At 31.6% G+C, this 23,101-nt stretch overlaps 1 protein-coding gene across 1 annotated transcript; it reads right to left on the bottom strand.

The window, feature by feature from the left end:
• Positions 1-1,488: 1,488 nt before the first annotated feature.
• Positions 1,489-17,781, bottom strand: LOC129971509 (uncharacterized). The gene is made up of 7 exons (XM_056085340.1): positions 17,652-17,781; positions 13,785-13,973; positions 11,749-11,823; positions 10,409-10,444; positions 10,230-10,313; positions 3,590-3,701; positions 1,489-1,955 (listed from the first exon to the last, which is right to left on the bottom strand). The coding sequence occupies exons 1-7, from the start codon at positions 17,709-17,711 to the stop codon at positions 1,675-1,677; spliced, it is 837 nt and encodes a 278-aa protein (XP_055941315.1). The 5' UTR covers positions 17,712-17,781; the 3' UTR covers positions 1,489-1,674.
• Between the last annotated feature and the right edge of the window lie 5,320 nt (positions 17,782-23,101).

Below are 23,101 nucleotides of genomic sequence, written 5' to 3'. Positions count from 1 at the left end.
ACTCCTTCTGATAAAACTTGCATAAACTGTAGACGATGTCGTAAACAGCTTCTGGAACAGTAAAACAATCTGGATGATAGCCAGATTTCCCTTTATCTGTAGAATAAACTAAACACAATGATGAGAACGTTTCGATACAAAAAACCATTTTCTTTTGCCAAGGGAAATTAGAACAGATTCCCTCGTTTAGAAGCGTTCTCCAGATAAAGATGGTTAAGATAAATGCATATTACTTCTAGTAACCGACTGATATATATTCACCGTGTAAAACAGGGTTCACACGAAGACAACTACAGCGCGCAATAGAAGGTAACGCCTACTTCAGGAAGATCACGTGATCACACTGGTACAATAGCAATGGTTGTCCCGATGAGATCACGTGATATTCCTGAGGTAAGCGTGGTCTTGCATTACGCACACTATTTGGCATCGTGTAAACGTTGCCTAAGGCTATAAGAAGAAACCTACAATTCATTTCATAGAAAATCAGATTCGAGAGGATTTCAGTCAGTTAACCTCTACCGGGTCATTTCTTTTCCCACTACAGCAACAATAGACATACATTTTTCGAACCCATTCAATCAACTTTTGCACACAACAGACGACTAACACCATAATAGCCACCATTCTATTCTCGGGGCTGCTTTTCTCGCCAAGGGAAGATAGTGCAAGTTGGATCATCAAACCGCCATACTGAATGAAATAAAATCGCCAAATCAAAGCAGAACAGAAGGATAAAGTTAACGTACCCAAATTTTCACCGTCAAAGAGGCCAGCTACAGGAAATATAAAGGAATCCATCCATCAATTTTTAAAGATTGCTTTCTTTGGTCTATCTCGAAAGTATAAGTTACAGTAAATAAATTTAATTCTTTTTAAATAGAGAAAGAATTGCTAACCGCACTTGCACAAAACCCGGATAATAGACAAGTTTCTACTAAGTAGTAGTGAGAATTGCTTAAGATGGATTAACTGTGCATTAAATATTGTATACAAACAGAATTAAAGATAACATCTAAAATACAACAAGCGCAAGATATAGAATTCTCCCTTTCCTTGTAGTTACTTTTCTTACTATATTTGGTGAGGATTAAGTAACGACCAATGGGCTAATTCAAATATTTTTTGTAAATTAAGTATACAATCATTATCTGTACTTAGATAACTAATTAACTTATTTCGAATTTCATACCATTTCTAATAAATATCCATATTCTGTCCCGAGAGTAATAATCAGGAAATCTAGAAGTATTTATTAAAAGGTTTATTACATAATAAATATTACATTATTTAGAAATTATAAATATATACAAGTTGAGTAAAAAACATACTCCAGTGCAATCAAGGTTGCTTTAAAAAGGTAGAAAGCACCGAGTTTTCACAATTGAGTGTCAGATAGGCAAATTATTCCATATTTTTCTCACCATCCAAAGACACAAACTCAAAAATACTTTCTTTAAAACAACATTTGTCATATGAAACAGTCCATTTTGCTTTTTTTTTTATTTTATTTCAGTTTCCGATTCAGCAAGAATATATGTGTCCTGCACTCAGTTCATTCGGGCTTGAAATGCACGATTAATTCAAAAATCGTCTTTTACATTCGATTTTCTCCAGTCGCTGAAGAAAACTCTTCTTGCAGTTAATCTCAAGATTCAACCGATCGATTGTTTTCTACACAGAATTGCAGGATGCAGGTCGTCTGTCCATTTCATCCATTCTAGATGCACGATTGGTCAATGCCCCCGGTACGACTTCCATGTAGGTCGGCGGTTGTTGTAGGTCGGGTGATAGACTATCGTACTGAGGAGGTTTTGTCGGTTCCAGATGACTTGGATAACGTGGTAAGGGCGAGTTAGTAGCAAAGATGGGATGCCTTCGGTTGGGAAGATAGATCAAACTTGGTGAAAAGACCGGATGAGGAGATGTTGAGTAACTTGGAAGAGGTGTGCCAACTAAGGAATAAAACAAAGATACCTTTAGTAATCTAAAAAAACCTGGTGGCTTAAAATTTGTAGAAATTGGGTTAAGATACAGAGTATCTTCGGACCAGGGTTACAAACTTCCAAGAGGAATATGGCATATCTAGACGACTTCTAATCCTATAGCATAGTGAAGTCGAAAATGCTTGCCAAATACAGTAGATGACATTGCAATAGCGCGGAATTCCCGAACATTCACTGAAGACTTTCGTTCCAGTTCTCCATAGCAAATGATTCAATGATCAGAGCCCTCGATCTCAATTGTTCAAATGCAATGTGATCATAACCAATGACGTTGCAGTGTCACAGTTCATGGCAGCTGTTTAGTTACATTAACGTTCCTTTTAAAGTAACATTAGGGCTAATTTGGGACGGACTTCGTAATTTTGAACCACGGTCAGATGAGGACGACACCTGAGCTGGCACCCCCTCTCCACACCAGCGGAAGGACGTTTGGCCAGGGCGTTTAACGTGCACCAGACCCGCTTACACGACAGTTCTTCGGTGGAATCGGGTCTCGAACCTGAAGCCCACCTGTTCCGAAGCTGAGACCTTATCACCAGACCACCGCAGTCTCCTGAGAAAAGTAGATATTTGTCGGTCAGCCTTGAACGACCAATCTTTAACCGGGTTAGGATAACATATCTGCGGTTTAGAGAAGTCCATGGTGTTATAGGTTCCACAAATTTTAATTTTCTGTACCAAGCTACCAGCCGAATTGATACAGACCAAAAGTCCAATCCATCTAGCGCGTAGCCACGCACGGCCAACATGAGGGGTTTGGTCGTTTTTGAGGAGCACGAAGCAGATAGCTTCTCATGGAGATATCCCTCGCTTGACGTCGAGGGAAGGAAGTAAAAAGCTGAAAGCAGAAGGTGTGGAGAAAGAAATTTAAAGGGAGGAAAGATCCCTGGATACTTCGGGCTTAAGATACTCGTATTCGCTTAAAGACGAGTCCTTCAGGGCTAAATACATCATTTAAAATGGTTCGACAAAATTTCTGAATGATGCATATTCTCCCACATATATCAGTATTTCAAATTGATGGCGTCATTTTTTAAATTAAATATAATTTTACATTTTTTTTAGTTAAAAATTCAAAATCGTGCAGGGAGAAATTTATTCCACTCCTTTTTCCCTTTTTTTTCGTTGGTGAAAAAAAACGTATGAAATGAGTAGCTCCATGCAGGAATTTTACTATTGTTCCAAGTAATGTATGGTGCACGTATCGATTGTGAAGATGTTTTTCGCAATTTCGATGAAATGTGCATTTTGAAACAGCTTAATGTCAGTAAATCATTATTATATCATTGATTAGTAAACAAGCTTTGCCCAATGAGGACGCCATAGATAATGATCATTGAATCTCACTATGGAATACTGAAATGAAGATTCAGAAAAACACTTGCGAAATCCAATCATTCCATTGCAAAATCCATCTGATCAGTAAATGATAAATGACATGCGAACACAGAGATTAATTTTTGAAGACTAAAAGTAATCAAATTAATCACAACTTAATCTATTATCAAACTATTCGTTATACACCTTTATAAGTGAAAGCAAAGGACAGTTCAATAAATATCTTAGAGTATGCAATGTCTTACCATTTCGCATTTGAACGTTCTGCACTGCCATATCGCCAATGGGACTTTCAATGACTTTTGGAGATTCTTTGATGTGATACCACAATTTAATGGCACTGTACATCATCGTTGCCTGTAAGTTGACCAAAATCAATAAAATACTGGCATGCAAGCATAAATATAGGTTACATACTAATTGAAACAGAACAATTACAAAAATCAAAAATTTGCAAATGAATTGTAAAAAGATGCATTTTTAACAGTTTACAATTTAAACGTTCAGATGACTATGCAGCTATCAAGTTGATGTAACATATAAGACACTGAATAGAATAAAGAAATCTTTACACAAGGGCAATTATTACACTTAATAGAAGACTATGAATACCTTAAAACAATCACATAGCCATGGCAGGACAATGATATGCAGTTCTATTGGGATAACTATTTTCTAATGTCCCAACAGCATTGTGCCAACAGTTTAAGTTAGGAAACAGCGGAAAAATAAAGAACATTTATTACTATACGTTGAGATTTGTTCTGAAATGTAGCATTTTTACTAGGACAGCAAACTCATGGTCACTATTCGAAACTGGTTTCAAGTGAACTGCCTTTCATTCTGTGGCTGCTATTCAGTTTTCATTTGATCCACCCTTATATGTTGTCTAAACAATCTGGTTGTACACATTAACTAGTGATATGGCCAATTCCTCCCATATATTTCTTGTCTTCTATTCTAATATGGCTATTAAAAGAAAGGGATACAATTAAAGAAAAATGCAGATACTCCCCCCCCCCTTTTTTTTTCATTTATCTCTCTGCTCGACTACTTGAAGGTAACGTGATTTTCCATTTTCAGGTTTCACTCTAGAATTTTGGCCTATGCTTTCAGCAAGGACAAATTTCAATAGCAAATAGATGTTTTGATCCATTTATATAAAGAAAAATCTACCGGGCCCACAAAGTATTTATAGGACATATCTAGTAAGCAGTCGGCAGAGAACTAAATAGCATAACCTGGTTATACAATTAAAGAAAAATGCAGATACCCCCCCCCCTTTTTTTTTTTCATTTCTCTCTGCTCGACTACTTGAAGGTAATGTGATTTTCCATTTTCAGGTTTCAGTTTTCAAAAAAATTCGCTTAGTCAGAAAAGAGGTGTTTAACAGCTGGATGCCTCAGGGCTCGATTGTGATTATTATCCAATTAGTGAACTTGATGATGTGTCCGCGTTACCACGGAAAGGGGGTGCAGTAGCTTCTGAGGGTAAAGACCCCTGAGCACCCGAGGGCAGAAGTCTGACTTCTAGCTCATATGAAGATTACACACATTTGCTTGCACAACCCCTTTTTACAGGAGGGGGCACATTGTCCCACCTCACAAATAAAACGCAGATGAAGAACAACCATGCCCGAACCGGGATTCGAACCCGGGACGCCCAGATCACTGGTAAGATGCGCTACCCCTATACCAGGACGCCGGCAATTAGTGAACTTCGATTATCAGAATCACAAGAACCTATGAAATCTAAAGCTTTAAATATTGTAAATGCCAGGGTATTCATTTGATCATAAATTTATTTTAGATAAATAAGATTTAAAAACATTTTAAGCTTGTAATAAACACTTTAAAAAACTAAACGAAAAATAAACCAATCATTTAACACCTTTAAAATATGATCAACTCAACTATTTGTAATTTTTGACGATAATATATCGAGTTCCATCTCCTTATATAAAAGATAATAGATATTAATTGCCTTGATATCTAAATTTAAATAGATAATGCATTTTATCACAGCTCTTTTCCTTTATGAAAGATTACTTCAAAGATAAGGAAAAGATAAACTCTGAAAGTACTCTACTATTCCTTATCAACACTTTCTTTTCGTCACAAAGTATGTGGGGCTGAATGGAATTGAAGAAAGTAACACTTCATTCAGTAAACACTTCAGTGTGCGTCGTTCAAGGAAACACGCAAAGACGAAAATTTACTATCAATTGATTCAACATGCGATAAAATTTCTTTCGCTGCATAAAATATAGGTATACTTTTAAATGAGTTTTCCTAATGATTTTAATATATTGTGTTTGTAATTTCGGACAATATTGGTAGAATTCTAACTTACGAAAATTGAACATCAGATAACTGCAAATAGAGCACGTTATAATGCAATAATTTCTTTGATTAAATAAATTGCAATTATATTATAAATCGGTAATAATGTGTCCCTGCTATGTTTATCTTATGTTAGAAAGATTTAGAGATTTTCAATGGAGAGTAAGGAAATGACTTCCAACTTTGACCATTTGGTGACAAAAAAATTCGGGAAAAGCCAAGAATTATGGCCTCATCGCTTAGGAATAGAGAACCGAAATTTCTTCTAAAGAATTCCATACGACTTGAAACTTGTCATCTATTATAAATATGATGAAAAGATATGTTGAAAAGGAAAATTTCAGGGACCTGTTCGTAGCGCAAGATGAAAGTTGGTCGACACCGAATGCGATTTCTTATCTAATAATTATATGCCGTGTGTTTCTAATGATTATTCCTCGTGTACATCTTAGATGTTTTTGTATATGTGCTTCGTATTTTTGCGGAATATTCCTTTTCCTTTATCCAGCTTGCTGTATTTCGATCTCCATACATCCATCGAACGATTGTCGTAACAATATATTTGCTAGAAGTTGTCAAGCTTTAATTTTTAATCATATGATAAAACATAATTCTCTTTACAGAATATATTCCAGTAGTTTAGGTTTTATCCCAAGAGAAAGTAAATTATTATAATAACTACAATATTATGTCTTGCCTCTCTTTATTCAAGCTTAGAACAAAATATTCTACGGTTAACTGTTTGAAAATATGAACATAAATAAAAAATGCAACGTTATCGATGAGCAATATATCGCATATGGTCCTTAATATAGAAGTTATGAATTCTATCAAATTTTGAATGAAATCCAAAAAATTTTTTAATAAGGCTTTTCAAAATACACAAATAATTTCTTCACATTTACAACATTTTTTTTTAATATGATAATGCTTATAGACCATCATACTGTATCATTAAAATCGTTCAAAACTTTCTATAGGACAAACCATTCGAGTAGAGTTATAACATTTAAATAACAATAGCAGAAGCTTCTTGAGTAACAAAGCCCACTAAAGAAGGTTTACGGAAATTTTTATTAAACTAAAAATTTATCAAAACTAACGTCCTTTTTAGAATTCTTTAAAAAATAAGCTTTTCAGCGACACCAATTTTTTTTCCTACAGTTTAAAATAATCTTTAAGTTAATGAGAAAAAGATACTAAAGTACTTCCTAAACTAATACTTATCGTTTTATTCAGTAGACAAGTCACTGCAGGCTACTAGCCGATTCGCCAAGAATATTAGTTATATTTGTTTTCAGATAAATAGTCTAGTAATCGTTAGTTTCAGGAATTGTAACTTCATGTCCATGACTCTGTAAATTGTGAGACATTAAAACCGTTTTATTTTTACTATTTTACTTAAGATTTATTTATTGTGTACATGAACCTCTTTAATGAAACTTTCTAGTCAATCTCATATCATAGGACAACTACAACCGTCATTCTGCGCTTCATTCCATCTTCTGAATTTCAACGTATTATAATTGTTTTTTTTTATTTGTAAATTATTCAAATATTAAATAATTTTTAGCTCTTAACAATGGAAAGAAATCATGCGATTAACTATTTGATAAAACAATGAAAGCGGTTTGAATTTCGGAATATCAGTTTTGAAAATCGGGCAAAAAAATATTCTAAATGTCAAAATTCAACAAAAATTCCCACGATTATTAAGTTGGTATTATTAAAAAGAACTTTTTTTTATATATATTTTGAAACGGTGTAAATTTCATTTTTGTGGGGCAGTATTTCCAAAAATTATGCTTAACGTCAAAATTCAGTTTAATTTCTAATTTCAAAAATAAAAAATCACTTTGAAGTGCGCGTTCCCCCATCCACCAAGGTACATATGTTCGAAATTTGTAGCTATAAGTCAAATGGACTTGCTCTTAAAGCGCCAATATACACATTTGTCTTTAGTATTAGTAGAGATTTATACTCACGCGTTGCCACGATATTAAATACATTTTTTGCGTGCATGCTTTCTTTATAATATAAATAAGATTATAAAAGCCGAATCAAACAAACAACTTTGCAACAATGTTTAATAATAGAATTCGACGCGTATTTTTCTTTTTTATCTCTGCATTATCCCTCGTATTACAATAAAATATTCGTTTTTATTTACTCATTTGCTTATTTGTGAAAGGTCATACCGTCTAGTGAATATATTAAAGGCTTTACGTCATGACATTCAAGATACGTTTCAAAGAAATGCAGAATCGAATAAGAATTGGCAATCAAACTAACACTGAAAAGATAATTGAACTTTCAAATGGCTCAGAAAATTTTATACACAGAGTTTAAAAGTTTACAAAAATATCAAAATTGTTCAAGCAAGAAATAGTCCATGAAACGGGCAAATTTAGATATTTTTGGGTCACTTATGCGTGACAATCAAAAATATTTTGTTGCATAGCGCATGGCATAATCATTCGTATGGCGAAAAAGACTAAAAGGACAAGGAAATACTAAATATATCATTGTTTATGTAATTGTAAAATCATTGCTTTATAAAAACTTTTGCTGTCTAACCAAAGCTTAAGAACTTCATAGATGAAATGAAAATCGGATGTGTAAAACAAAAAATAATTAAAATTTAAAGATCATGCTTTTGTAAGCGTACTAAAAAGTAGACTATATCAAAAATGAGGTAAAGACGAAAGTCTTCATAAGAGTAGGGTGTTGAGAAATATTTCAAAATTAAATTTCAACTTAGATTTTAATTAATTTTATTGGGAGTTCAGTGCTCCATTTCTTTTGATATGCATTGCGAGCTAAATTTTTTTAATTGCATCGGAAATTTTCAGCATCACGCGTTCATATCTAACTCTGATCTTTATACAAAGTATAGGGAAAAAAAGTATTGTAACAGTCCAAAAATTCAATTTTGAAATTGACAAATCTTGATGTTTCAGATCTCACCAAGTTTCAGAAACAATTTTTTTAAGTTTGAACACGATAATTTAATAATGCCTTGAGATAGATTATGCATGTTATTTGGTATACCAGCTTTAATCCAAAATTTACATATTTCTATGAAATTTTGAATAAAATGCACTTACAATAAGTAATCAGAATATAGGCCAACACGATAAGTGAAAGAAAGAGCTAAATAAGAAAGAAAAAGTGGTGCACATATTCAGCATTTGCAATGTAGCTATCAAATTCTGAACGCAAACTGACAAAGGTTTATCATCTATCAGTCTGTTCTTCACATGCTCCTAGAATACGATAACTTAACCTTCAGTATTCCATTAACTCCGTTACAAAAACATTAGATTGCATGTATATATAAAGCTTTAAAATGCAATTTTTTTAAATTATATTATTCATGCAGTGTAGGCAGATCTTTACCGAGATCACAGTTATTACTTTTAATTGATAATCAAAGTAATTGCATCGCTTTTCAAGGAATTTAACAGGCGAATGCGACCAGCGAAGAAATAAACAGATTTTAAACAGTTAAAAAGTGTTAATGGTTAAAAATGTAATTACTTAAGAGGAATTTCGTACACAGTTTTTAGCATTCAAAGAATATATCCTTACGAAACTTTGAACCAAATCCGTCAAGTGGTTGATCGTCTGTATATTCGCAGGCATGTAAACGAGATTATTCAAAAACGCAATCGAATTAACCCTTTCTAGGGCCGTGGGAAGTATGCTTCCCACCAAATTTATCAATCTTTGTATGAAATTATGTAGGTTGGCATAAGTTCTGACAAATTTTTTTTAGTAAGTCAGAAACTTAGATGCTTCAGTTCTTTATCTCACACAAAATGATTTGTCTTGATTTGTTAATTATTAATTAACCAAATTAAATTTATCTAACAAGCTAAATGAATCCCTTTTCTTATTCTAATTTCAAGCCTAAAATATTTTAACATAATATGACTAGAAAAAAAATGGCCCTTTAAAGGATTAAATGAAGTTTGGTACATGATCTTGTTACTAAGATGCCAGAATTGTGTCAGATGTTTGTTTCATTTTTGTCAAAAAATGAGAGATGGTCAAAATGCATACTCTGTTCCCTTCACATTAATCTGAAGCACAGAACACGTTTATTAGTCGAATCTCTGAAAAAAATCCAAGATTTAGTGGTATTTACAATTGTGCTCAAGGCTCATCGTTATTAAGGAATATGCTAGAAAATTCTGGGGAGGAAACATCAGCTGGTTTCAAAACAATTTATTTCCATTTTATTATATTATAAAACCTTCTTTCAAAAAATTTTTATTTTCAATTTTTTAATGTAATATTTTTCATAATTCATTCATTTACAATCTTTTAATTCATTTCTCAAATTTAGAAGGCACTTTTCGTAATTAAAAGTAAATAAGGCAGTGGAAACAATTTCTAAAACTATTTTCATTGAGAACTACAACTGTACAATATTCCAAAAACATCAAAAAGTTAGAAATCCCATTATAAATAGGAAATTAATAAAAATGTAAAGAGCAATTTTAATGATTTTTTTTTTATTTACTAATGCAAGTCTTACCTCTATAATAATAATCGTCAGCATAAGACCGGCAGATGGCAAAGCATAATCAAGTACCAAACTATCTAATGTAGCCGCACAGCTCTGTAACAATACAAAAATTGAAAAAGCTGTCTTTTCTTATATTTAACAGCTTTAAATTGTAAGCATTTAAAACATTATTTAAATTTTATACTTACATTATTGCATTCTTTGTTTGCTATGTAATTTTCGACCTGAAAAAGAAAATCCAACCTTTAATTATAGTTAATGTAGTCGAGGAAATAAATCTGAAATTTAACTACCAGAAAAGAACCTTGAAATTAGTATATATATATATTATATATATATATATAGGAATTAATTTCAAACTATCCGTGTCATCTGACCGCGGTTTAAAATAACGAGGTTCGTCCTAAAGTAGCCCTAGTGTTGCTTTCAAACGGAACGTTAATATAACTAAAACTAAACTGAACTTCAAATTATCCGAAATTCATCTAACTCATTTGCATTAGTAAAAGAAATGATCTACGTATGACGGTTGTCACTTATGATCAACCGCGGAATAATATGTTAGCCACTATTTTACTTATCTAAGTGATCTTCGCTCTTCAGTCCTTCTTTGCAATTATTTACTTGAAGATATCCGAGATGTGCCTCAATTTCAAAAATCGATTTTAATCTCCACATTAATTAACGGCAGTTCGTAGCTATTACTGATTCTGTATAGGGTAATTGACAGTTATCAATCAACGTGGAATTATCCCGACCGTGAATAGAATCTTCAACTTATCACAAATAATGAAACACGTTGCCACGATCATATTATTCCGAGGCAGTACTGTGAGGATTTTGCTTACAGATGTAAAGAGTTTAATGATGACTATCAAAGAGCATAAGTATGCACCAAATAAGCGGGTTCTCGGTTCTATTGCAGGCAGTGTAGTTCAATAGGTTAAGTTTCGCGCTTTTAATGACGGTTTAAGACACGGTGACGAGTGGGCTTGCTAATATGAAGTGAAATACATGAGCCTGTTTTGCAGAGATAAGATGCTCTATTTCCAAAACGTGGCAAACAATCATTAATGACCTGGACATCTAATTGCGTGAAGCAATTCTGGCTCCTTGCGATTAATTTCTTATTGACAACCATTCGACTAACTTCTCAACGATTATATTCAAGAATATGCAAGTTCTTTTACAAGTAGTATTAATACGCTCATTAGATTACCCTGGCTCGATCCATTCGGATAATCTCAGATTACCCTGGCTCGATCCATTCGGATAATCTCATTAGATTACCCTGGCTCGATCCATTCGGATAATCACTTTAGATTACCCTGGCTCGATCCATTCGGATAATCACTTTAGATTACCCTGGTGGATTACGGCACTAAAAGAGGGGGGAGTCATTTAGTAAGTGTCAATCATAAGCGAATCAAAAGGCAATCAAAGTGCTAAACTATTGATTTCAATACCAATAAAGGATCTTGGAGATTGTTCAATTCATTGCGAAAATATAATTTCGAAATTCACTTACCGTTTTTCTAACGATAAGTAGTGTAACTCCAAGACCAAACTCCATCACCACAATAATTCCCAAAGCAACAAGATGCTAAAGAAAAATTCATTATTTAATATAAATATTTCCTTAACTTCTTTAAATGCCGTATAATGTAAGCATATAACAGATTTATTGAATGAATTCAATGTGAAGCATTTTAATTCTATTCTCAAAAGGTTGGGTCTTGAATCCTCATTTTGGCTAACAGTCTTAAAAACTTACTGGTGGATTAAAAACTTGAATCTCTTGGAAGGTAGATTTCGGCAAGTAGATGTAATTTAACTCTATTTCAAATTTCTGCACAGTAACAAAGCACTCAACTTATCCCTCTTAACACTTGCTCAACAATTATTTGCGTTAATCTTTGAAAATAAGAAAAATAAAAATAAAGGAAATCTTAAAATTAAGTTAAAACTGCTTCATAACAATTTCTTTATTAAATACTTCAATCCATCCAAAAATCTGATATTTTGCTAATTATTTAAAGTTAGTTTTAAAAAGTTAAATTTTAAATTGTGCAATAATCCACCAAATGCATCCGAAATGCAACAATGAATTTTTCAACGCCTCCACAGAATGCAGAAATTTTTGTATATAACATGTGGATAAAGTTTCAAGAACTGCAAGAAATTTGAATTTATTTGCTAATTTCATCATCTACATATTGAGAAATGCACCAGGTATTGGAGATGAAATTATAAAAAAGGAATCTCCTGATTTCAATAATTCGGATATGCCTTTCTTATAAATTAGCATTATAATATGCTGCTATCGTTTTAGATTCCATGCAGTAAATTAGAAACACAAGTTTGAAGTTTAAGTGAAATATCTTTAAAAAGATACAACTAGATGGCATTCAGTTTTATTAAAAGGATAGGAGTGACGAACACTTTTTTTTTCATATTTTATACTCAAGATTGACATAATAACTTTAAAAAATGGCAATACCAAAAATTTTAATGCCATCATACATACCTATTGCAAACTGATTATGTTTTCAATAGTATTCGAACAATTTAAATGCACCATGACATGTTCATGAAAAATGCACCATGACATGTTCATGAAAAATGCACCATGACATGTTCATGAAAAATGCACCATGACATGTTCATGAAAAATGCACCATGACATGTTCATGAAAAATGCACCATGACATGTTCATGAAAAATGCACCATGACATGTTCATGAAAAATGCACCATGACATGTTCATGAAAAATGCACCATGACATGTTCATGAAAAATGCACCATGACATGTTCATGAAAAATGCACCATGACATGTTCATGAAAAATGCACCATGACATGTTCATGAAAAATGCACCATGACATGTTCATGAAAAATGCACCATGACATGTTCATGAAAAATGCACCATGACATGTTCATGAAAAATGCACCATGACATGTTCATGAAAAATGCACCATGACATGTTCATGAAAAATGCACCATGACATGTTCATGAAAAATGCACCATGACATGTTCATGAAAAATGCACCATGACATGTTCATGAAAAATGCACCATGACATGTTCATGAAAAATGCACCATGACATGTTCATGAAAAATGCACCATGACATGTTCATGAAAAATGCACCATGACATGTTCATGAAAAATGCACCATGACATGTTCATGAAAAATGCACCATGACATGTTCATGAAAAATGCATCATGACATGTTCATGAAAAATGCAAGTTCGTGTCAATGCATTTTCTCCAAAATGGAATGTCTCTGAAAACTATTCGAGACGAGTAAGTAAATTTTTAGTGTTCTAAGTACATGTGAATGGAATGAATACCATATGATTTTTAAAAATATATCGGAAGCAAAATCAAAAGACATGAATATTTATCTCAAACTTATACCAGTCAAAGCATATTTAAAACATTAATGCTCAGAACCATCATAAAAATAGGTATTTTGAAGTTAATACATTAAATTGCATCCTGTAGAGAAAATGTTGTTGGAGTATTGAGAAATATTTTACAATCAATAGAATACTGACCAGAAGTATCATCCATAAAGTTTCGTAGCAAGCACCTCCTATACCCGTAATACCTGCAACGGATATAAAGAATCCAGTTGCGATGACAGCTTTTACTGCCTGGGCTATCAGTGGCACGTCTATCAGCAAAAGAACGGACAGAAGATCTTTCATCTTCAAACCTAGGATGAAGACTGACAATCCAACAAACTAAAATGAGTAACAAATGGAACATTAGAATAGAAAAAAGCATTTTTATCTTGTATATAAAGAGTATTTAGAACATTTTGAAGAAATTTTAATTAATAAAACAATTCGACAGGTTAATAAATGCAAGAAATACAGTGCGTCGAATTTATGAATAGAAACTCCAATCAGATGGCTTATGTCTTAGGTTTTATGTACACGATTTTCGAAATGATTGAATTCGAAATGAAATTCTATAGACTACAACATATATTCAATTAACTTTTCAAACCAAAACTTTTAAGGGAGGGGGACCAAAGCTGCTTTCAAATAAAAATTATTCCCAAAACTGGCTCTTAAAGGGACCTCAATTAAAAGAAATTCAGACGATTCTTAAATATAATAAATTCAGTTTATACTTATAATGACTTCTCCACAAGAAAATATCTCTGGAATCGGGAATAAATTGGAATTTCGAATTTACTAAGCAGCGAATAAATTTACTCTTGCAAAATCATTACAAATTTCTAAACGATATAACTTTTATTTCATCTTCAATAATTGAATATTTGCATAAAAATTAAGCTCTATGGGCATTTATTATTAATTCTCAGACTATAATTCTAGCCGCTTTTGAAGATCGGCTATTGCTGTCAGTTCCCATAAAACTTTAACTTGTAACTAAAGAAGCGATTAAATTTCAATCAAGTTGTGACATTGGTCATTCAGATTACCCTGGTGCTTAAATAGGAAGGGGGCAATTCCAACATGGTTATCGATCTGATCGAAAGTTTATCTTCAGTCTATTGAAGGTTGAAATTAGCAAAGTTAAAATCAATAAGATACCAAAGAATCTCCGATTATATTACAATTTTAACCACTTTTGTAAAATTTTATAAGACAATTGCCTTTTTAGAAAGTATTGCATTCCGCTATTATTTTGAATAGTATTGGTAATTTATTCTAGATTTGTTTTACTTAACAAAAAAATGTGGGGGAAAAAGGCAAACCGGGTTTCGTAATGTACAATGGAGCTAGCAATCTTGGCAAACAGCAGCTTCGAGTTAAATTAGTCGCCTAATTTGCATACTTTGAAACAAAGAGGTGAACAATTTAAGTTTCTAACCAGAATATAGTAAGCTCAGTTTACAGTTTCCAACACATAACAAAGTATTCAATTCGCTTGACAAATTGCGAAGTCAGCCAGCAAGTTTTAATACATTGAATCTAGATTGATCATGTAACAAAACGACATTAAATAAAAATTGTGCTCCATTCAGAACCCATAAATACCAATTTTTACCTTTTCCGAAGTTGAGTCAAGGAAATTCTTCTATTCTTATTTTTTATTGCTTCAAATATTTAATTACTTGAAAAAATATCAAATACATTGTCATTAAAACAACGCATGCTCATGTTTCAGTGGAAAGAATCGCCCCACAATTACTCAGTGCGACAGAATCTACTCAGCATGGCTCTAAACAATACGTTTACTACTAGAAATGAAAGGAAGAATTTCTGCAACTTTCCGATGAAGTAACGTGCAACAACTTGATATAACTGAGATGACGCATCTGCCGAGATCTTTAGATCATTTATGACACGCATTTTTCTTCATGATTGTCACACGAAATAATGTCTTATGTTTCCGCATTTTAACTTATTTTTGATTCCCCTTTCTATACGAGGAAGTATTATAATCGTCTAAAAATTCGGATTCGGGATCGACGAATCACCAGATTTCAAACCCCTCCAAGTCTGAAAAACTCTTTCGGAATAATGTCCATCAATGGTTACTAGCGAAATACCGATAGAATTTTGTATGTGGTCTCTGTACCAAAACTGTTTATCTTTATCAAATATTGAGCGAAATCCATTGACTTGAATTTCTGTCCGGCTGTCGTAATACAGGTGAACAAAATTATAAAATGTGAAATCTGGTTCCAAGATTTAGAATTTAAAGTATAGATCCGTATTAGTTTGCGAACCAACTCTGTAAAAAGAATTGACCGTCTGTATCTGTACATTCGCCTACATGTAAACGCGATATTTGAAAACGCAATGACTAAAATGACTTTGGCAAATGGTACTGTAATTGCATTTATATCAAATTTGTTTCAATCGGTCGTAAAAAGGCGTCCAAAACGCATAAACAGTTTACTACACTAAGAAACCCAAAATTCTCACATGCATGGTTCAGAAAATTAAAACCTCAGTACTATTGCCATTCAGTCTTGAAGATACAGAACTTAGGCTCAAGATAGAATACCTTGATTAGAGAGTATATGAGAAAATTTTGAAGTGATCACTGCCGCAGCTTTAACTATTTTTAGACTTCCATAGTATTCAAAAATAGCGTGATATGCAACATGAAAGTAGTTATGTGTGTTTTTTCCAAAGTCAAATGAATGAAGCTTCAAACATAATGCGAGATATATCAAATTAAAGGTACGAATTTTAAAAGATGGTTCTACAGTAAAATTCATTTTAGTATTCAATGCTCTGAGTATTAATTAGGTGTTCATTCACTTCAAAAATAGCTTTTGCAACTTCTGAGACTTAGCTTAGAGTTGAAATAATTTAAGATAAAGTATAATATTTCAACATATAATAATATTTAAATAGAGTTGAAAACGTTATTTAGGTTAGGAGGTAAGCACTAAAAAAACATTGAGACAACTACGCTTATGTTTCGATTAATGATATTGCAATCGATTTGTCATATCCAAAATATGCATGAAACGTCTGTATAGAAATTCTGACAAGCCATAATATTGACAAATTAATATTAAAAAACCTTTTATTTAACGAGGTGTCGTTTTAAACTAAATGTTACTCATTAGTAATTTTAGCCACTAAATTAAAAGATATATTATCTAAATAGATCATTTGAAATGAATAATGGTCAAAGATTCAATTGAAAAACTTGGAAAGACATTTCATCAAGAAATATCAAGATACATAGATACAAAGAAATTCTATCACAAATAAAGTTATCATAATTATCAACAAAAATCGCAATTAAGTTTCTTTTCGCCATTTACCGTCGTATGTTTTGATTATCTTTATAAAAGTGAAGGATCATAAAACACGGTAAACTTTGTACGATAATTGCAATTTTGTCATATACAGGACCAAGGATCGCAAACTAGACCGTGTCGAGATTATACTCAAATAACAAACATGTATTGTGGAGACATAATATTGATATATTTTACTTCAATAATAGGAAAAGGACGAAGCATATACATAAATTAAACTATTGCTAATAAATAACCAAGCTTATTTTTATTTGAAGCTACTATTCTCCACTTAGTTTTCTTTAATATTTTTTTTGGAGATTTTAAAAACTAAATTGTATTTCATATTTAAAAATATCTTGTGTCAACTGTACCAAAACTGGATGCATTAATGCTACTGAAATAATTTTTTTTTTCCTTTAGTTGTTTATTTTTTGCAAAGTATTACAGGAAAATTATAATGTTGTACGCATCCAAATTAATTTATCCAAGGAATGTGATGTGCAACTATTGGAATTTGTTCAATTTTCCGCGGCAAATAGTTTGCAAAATTGAATCTAAATTTCAGAAAGTAATTACTGATCCTCGACGGTATAAGTATGCTCAACTGAACAATATCATGAAATTCAAAATTAATAATGGATACTTTACTTAAATTTCAGTGTCAGATCAGAGTACTCACCAGAAGAGCAACATTGCTACTAATAAGGAAAGTCTTGCAACGCGATTGAGTGCAGGCCATTTTCGCAGATTTGCAAATGTCAAAAAGTAAAGAAAGGAGACAAATTCGATCACTTTCGAGGAAAGTAAGCCCTCAGTGAAACATCGATTCTCAATGTTTCATCGATTATTTTTTATCATACGTTAAGTTATTTTAATCCCAACCGAAGAATTTACTCGCCTACCTTACGGCCTTTATGCTATTAATCTCTGAAAAAGTTATGTTTAGTTTTGGAATTAATGTCACATTAACAAAAATATTATTTCTAGTAATTTCCCATGAAAAAAAAAACTGAAGAAATATTCATAAGCATTTATAGATAAGATCACAATATTATTAAAATATATAAGAAAGAGAAATCGACAAATCGAAGAACTTCCCAAAGATCTTAAGATCGAAAAAGAGCTTCAAGTCGCACTAGAGTCATATAGAAGCTCATATCCAGTAACAGCAAATATAACAAGAAATTAAATACAAGTCATAGGAATTCAGAACAGACAAATACACACACACACACACACGAAAAAAAAACTGCTTTTGCCTCCAACAATGCTTTAGAAAACAACTGAGTGTTGTTGTAATAGTAAATGTATCCGTCCACTTTTGTTTGGTCCACTTTGTTTTATTAGAGTAACAGGTGACAGAATATGCTAATTTTTCACCTGCGTTTCATATCTATTTTTATAAAACTGTTTTAGACGAACTATTTTTTTACCATGACACCTGTAGCATCATTACCCTTTTACTCACCCTTCGCTATGCTACTGGCAATAACTTATTTTCTTTAGGGATATTACCATTAAGTTTGCTAAAAAATGTCAATACATTCTGCTTTATTATAAAATCCAAACCAAGCAACCTATTATTGCCCATATCTCTTTGAAATAAAAGGATACATTTACCCACAAGTGAAACCAAGTCAATGGTACAATAAGGATAGAGGAGGCCAGAACCTAACATCAATGTTTTGCCCTTCCCTTGCATCTCATGAAAATTTTCTCTCGGCCGTATTAAATGTATCCTTCTAATCGCTAAACCCAATTATTTTAAACAGCAAAACACCCTATACTAGGATAATCAACAAAGTACTTTATTCATGAGAGAATTGGCGGGAAAAAAATAGTGCATTGCGAAAAATTATGAGATACAGTACGTTAGAAACCCAACATAGATTTCTAAACCAGAAGTCAGATTGACAAGTTATGACTGTTTGTACAGAAAATGGTCTACAATAGTTTATAAAAAAATTTACTAATTTTTTTTAAAAAAAGCCCAAAACTTGGAAACCTTAATGCCGATCCCCTGCAACATTTTTATTTGATTTGTTTCAGGTTTGTAAAAGAATGCAATCGAATTTTCATTCGTTTTTTGATATGTTGGAGTTCTTAGATGTTAAAATAAACTCGTACAAAATTGTCCTTCAAATCTGAAAAAAAAAATATATATATATATATATATCCTCGGGTGTTTTTTTTTTCTTTGTATGTATGTATAGGTAGTATAAGAGAAAATACGCGAACAGCATTTATGTACAAGTTACGATAGAATAACAACTCTCTTCTGTTTCTATAAGTGAAAAAAGCATACGGAAATAAGCAACGATCCAATAATTAATATATATATATATATATGTGTGCGTGTTTATTATTGCCTAAAATTTAGCAAGATAAATTCACATGTTAAGAAGGGGCAAAAGATATTGAACACTTCGCTCCTGCTCCCCAATTTAAAGTGAAGCAAAATTAAGAACTTTTGGGTGAATACACAAATTATCTTGCTGTCATGATACAAACCATTTAATAATTAACAAAAAACACTACAAAGCGTCCCCCTCCCTCCAATTTATATACTTGTGCATCAATTTTAGCAACTTCTACGGATTTGCTGCATTTTTTTTTTTTTTTTTTGCAATAATTTAATTAGCAAAGCTACTTTACGTTTGCTGGATCCTCCCCCCCCCCCAACTGAAATTTTTGTTGCTCCTCCTATACACTGTAACAAGTATTTTGAGATTAGAACATTTATGACTTCTCCATAAAAATGTACAGCATCATACAAAGTTCTTCGACCAATTAAAAATTCACCTTCCATAATTTCAACAAGTTTATCCTTGTTCGTATTAAATCGACGTTCCACAGCCGCATTGCCATGTGACAATACAAAAATTATTCTTGTAACTTCCCAAAAATAAGAAAATTCTTTGGATCTCAAAACATACGAATAGAAATCATCTATATGAATTGCTTCATTGAATCAATTCGTATAGATAGCTAGCTATTCAAGCTATTTTTTGCACTCACGTTCTAGTTTTATCAGGAAAATTTCAAACTAGATCTTTGTTCATGCAGTGAAAATTTGTGTTTCAGAATAAAAGAAGCAAATCAATCAATCGCTTTTCACATAATGTCGCATTGTTTTTAAATGAACATGGATTTCAACAAGATACCGCTTTTAAAATTTACTATTTTGGACATGTACTCATTTTATTTACTTATTTGCAGTATTCTTCACACATTTAAAACATTCTTCTAAAAAGCATTTTTTTTTTTTTTTTCAGCTTTAGTTCAGTTCTATGTGCAATACTTGGGAGAGATTTTTTTGGCGATCAATCCCTAACATAAGACGAATAGCTTCCAAAAATCGAATTTTTGTTTTGGATGCACTTTCCCCAACCAAATGAAACAAACACTTGACATAAAACAACATTTGTAGTCACAAAATCTCATACCCAATATATTTAAACTTTTTTTATCGCATTTACATGTTTTTAAAAGTACTAATGGATAGACGATCAACCCTTTGTTCGATTTGATAGGCGTCTATACTACAGAAGCTAAATCTACGTTACGAATTTTATAGATCTAGATTTTTTATTGTGTAGTTATCGTATCAAATTATATTCAAACGGGCTTCCTTCCTCTGAAAGAATTTTGCTTAAAATTTGATAGAAATCTATAAATTTGGCGTAAACACCGTATACCAAATTTCATCAGTCTAGATTGAAGCGTTTTTTTAGTTATGTTTGTCACAGATATTTTCCGAACTCAGGGTATGAAACGTGAAAATTAGTCAAAATCACGAGTTATTTTTTGAATTACAATACTTTCTCTGTATTTCATACACGAAAAAGTAAAAATATCTTCTGGACGCCAGATTTTTTTCAAATTTAAACCAGCGCAGTAGCTTACCGGGTATTTTCCCACTTAACTTCTAATAAATGTTACTCCCCACCACCTCGCATAAAATGTACAGTTTTTTTTTTTTTTTTTTTTCAAACACGTGAGTAGAATGCTTAGTATAGAAATCATGTACTATTAGCGAATAATTACGAAAAATTAAACTATACTGTGAAATCTAGTGTTTCTTATAGAATTTAAACATCTAATTATATCTTGCTCTTTACATTTTGCAGTTATTCTGTTCACTTGTTTATAGAGTTGACCAATATTCCTGTATATGGAATTTATTCTAAATTGGATAGAAATCAGAAAATTTGGTTAAAGGCTAGATAGATAATTTCGCAGTTTAGCTCAAAGGTTTTTTGAAATCAACAGACATCCTCTATAAAAACTCAGGGATATACAATACAAAAAGAAAAGAAATTCATGAAAATCGCATGTTTGAATGTTTTTAATGATTACAATACTTTCTCTTTGCATACTTCATATGCAAAGAAGGATCAATATATTGTTTTGTGATGCATTTTTCAGACAGTGAAATCAAATTAACTACTTAAGAAAAAAGAATATCACCTATCTGAACAGGTATTTAAAAAAACTGCCAATTTTTTCACTAATTAAAAATGACTTTTTATTAATGCAGATATTTTTGAGATAAAGATTACTTGCTTGATGCAATAAATGAAGAAAAGTACTGACAACTTATAAACAAAAAATCTGAATTTTATTCCTATCATTTTTCAGACTTTACAAACTTGAAAATGACAGATGCAATGACATATCCACACAAAACCAAAATTAATGACCCTATATCAAGATGAATATGTCCCTCTAAAATAGACAAAAACCAAATAAATTCCATACAATATTGTAGATTTTAACAAAAAATATTAATATCCCATTATAATATTGATAAAACACGATTCTCTATAGGAAACTTAACATATATAGTCTGTTAATCTTTTGATGAAAGATCAGTACAAGATCATGTAACACTTTCCTATAAATGTTTTACAAAATATTTTCATTTTAAACAATTCTTTGTTTAAAATACAAAAAACATCTCAGTTAAACCAAAAGCCATATCTTACTTGGTGAAAGTTAATTTTGAGCATAAGTGACTAACAAAATTAAACGTGGACCCTTTTAAAATACACAAATTTTTATAAAAGACAAATCACTAAAAATCTGAATACAAATCAAGAATGTGTTTGATAATCTAATGAAAAAAAAAAAAGTAATTTTGATAAAACTTTTTCTCTCCTAACTAATTAGCACTATATTTAATTTTGAATACATGCCATCTAATATTCACTGCAAAAAATATTACCATACTTCATAGTACAGTAATATTAACCCTTTAAAGGGCCATTTTTTTCTAGTCATATTATGTTAAAATATTTTTAAGCTTGAAATTAGAATAAGAAAAAGGATTCATTTAGCTTATTAGATAATTTTAATTTGATTAATTAATTTAGTTAATTAACAAACCAAGACATTTTGTATGAGATAAAGAACTAAAGCATCTAAGTTTCTGTCTTTCTAAAAAAATTTGTCGGAACTTATGCCAACCTACATAATTTCATTCAAAGATCGATAAATTTGGTGGGAAGCATACTTCCCACGGCCCTATAAAAGGGTTAATAAGTTTTTCAAAATGATCAACAGCTTTAAAAAAAATTTTAAAAACTTAAATCAATTTATAAGTTATCCAGAAATGTTTATGTCATATTAAACGCTCCCATCTCAAAATAAAGGCTTCAATAGGAACAAATTAAAAAAAAAAAGGGAACAGAACTGTTGTTAGCTAAAGAAATGTTTAACTACTCAAAAATAGATCAATTTTAAAACAAACTAAAAAATATTTAATCATCTTTCACAAAAATAGGTAAAGCCACATTTTTTAAAAACTTCCTAATTTATCAATCTTTCTTTTCCACTGCTTTAAAACATTTTTTTCACTTTAAAGAATAGTTTCCATATAAAAATGAGAACTATTTTTATGATTTGGCAACACTAGAAAAAGTTAATTCATTTAATTAAAATAAGCAGGCCAATATCTAGCATTCATCAACAAATCTCAAAAATATGATCAGGATGTGTGTTAAAAATTTGACAATTTTTATTTCAGACATATTTGAAAAATGTAATTAAAAATAACACTGGAAAAATTCAGGCAAATCAAGAAAATTATTAGATCAATAGTCTTCATAAAGGTATGCATGCATGAAA

Source organism: Argiope bruennichi, chromosome 6 (assembly GCF_947563725.1).
Source record: "Argiope bruennichi chromosome 6, qqArgBrue1.1, whole genome shotgun sequence".
Classification (NCBI taxonomy): domain Eukaryota; kingdom Metazoa; phylum Arthropoda; class Arachnida; order Araneae; family Araneidae; genus Argiope; species Argiope bruennichi.
Note: the sequence above shows the minus strand (reverse complement) of the source record. Positions and strands in the feature narration are given on the sequence as shown.

Excerpts from the sequence above, each read along its gene's own strand:
- LOC129971509 (XM_056085340.1), bottom strand. The coding sequence starts at position 17,711 with ATGGCCTGCACTCAATCGCGTTGCAAGACTTTCCTTATTAGTAGCAAT. Across the intron at positions 11,824-13,784 it reads CTTTATGGATGATACTTCTG|CATCTTGTTGCTTTGGGAAT; the intron begins GTCAGTATTCTA and ends ATTTTTCTTTAG. Across the intron at positions 10,314-10,408 it reads CAAACAAAGAATGCAATAAT|AGCTGTGCGGCTACATTAGA; the intron begins GTAAGTATAAAA and ends GTATTGTTACAG.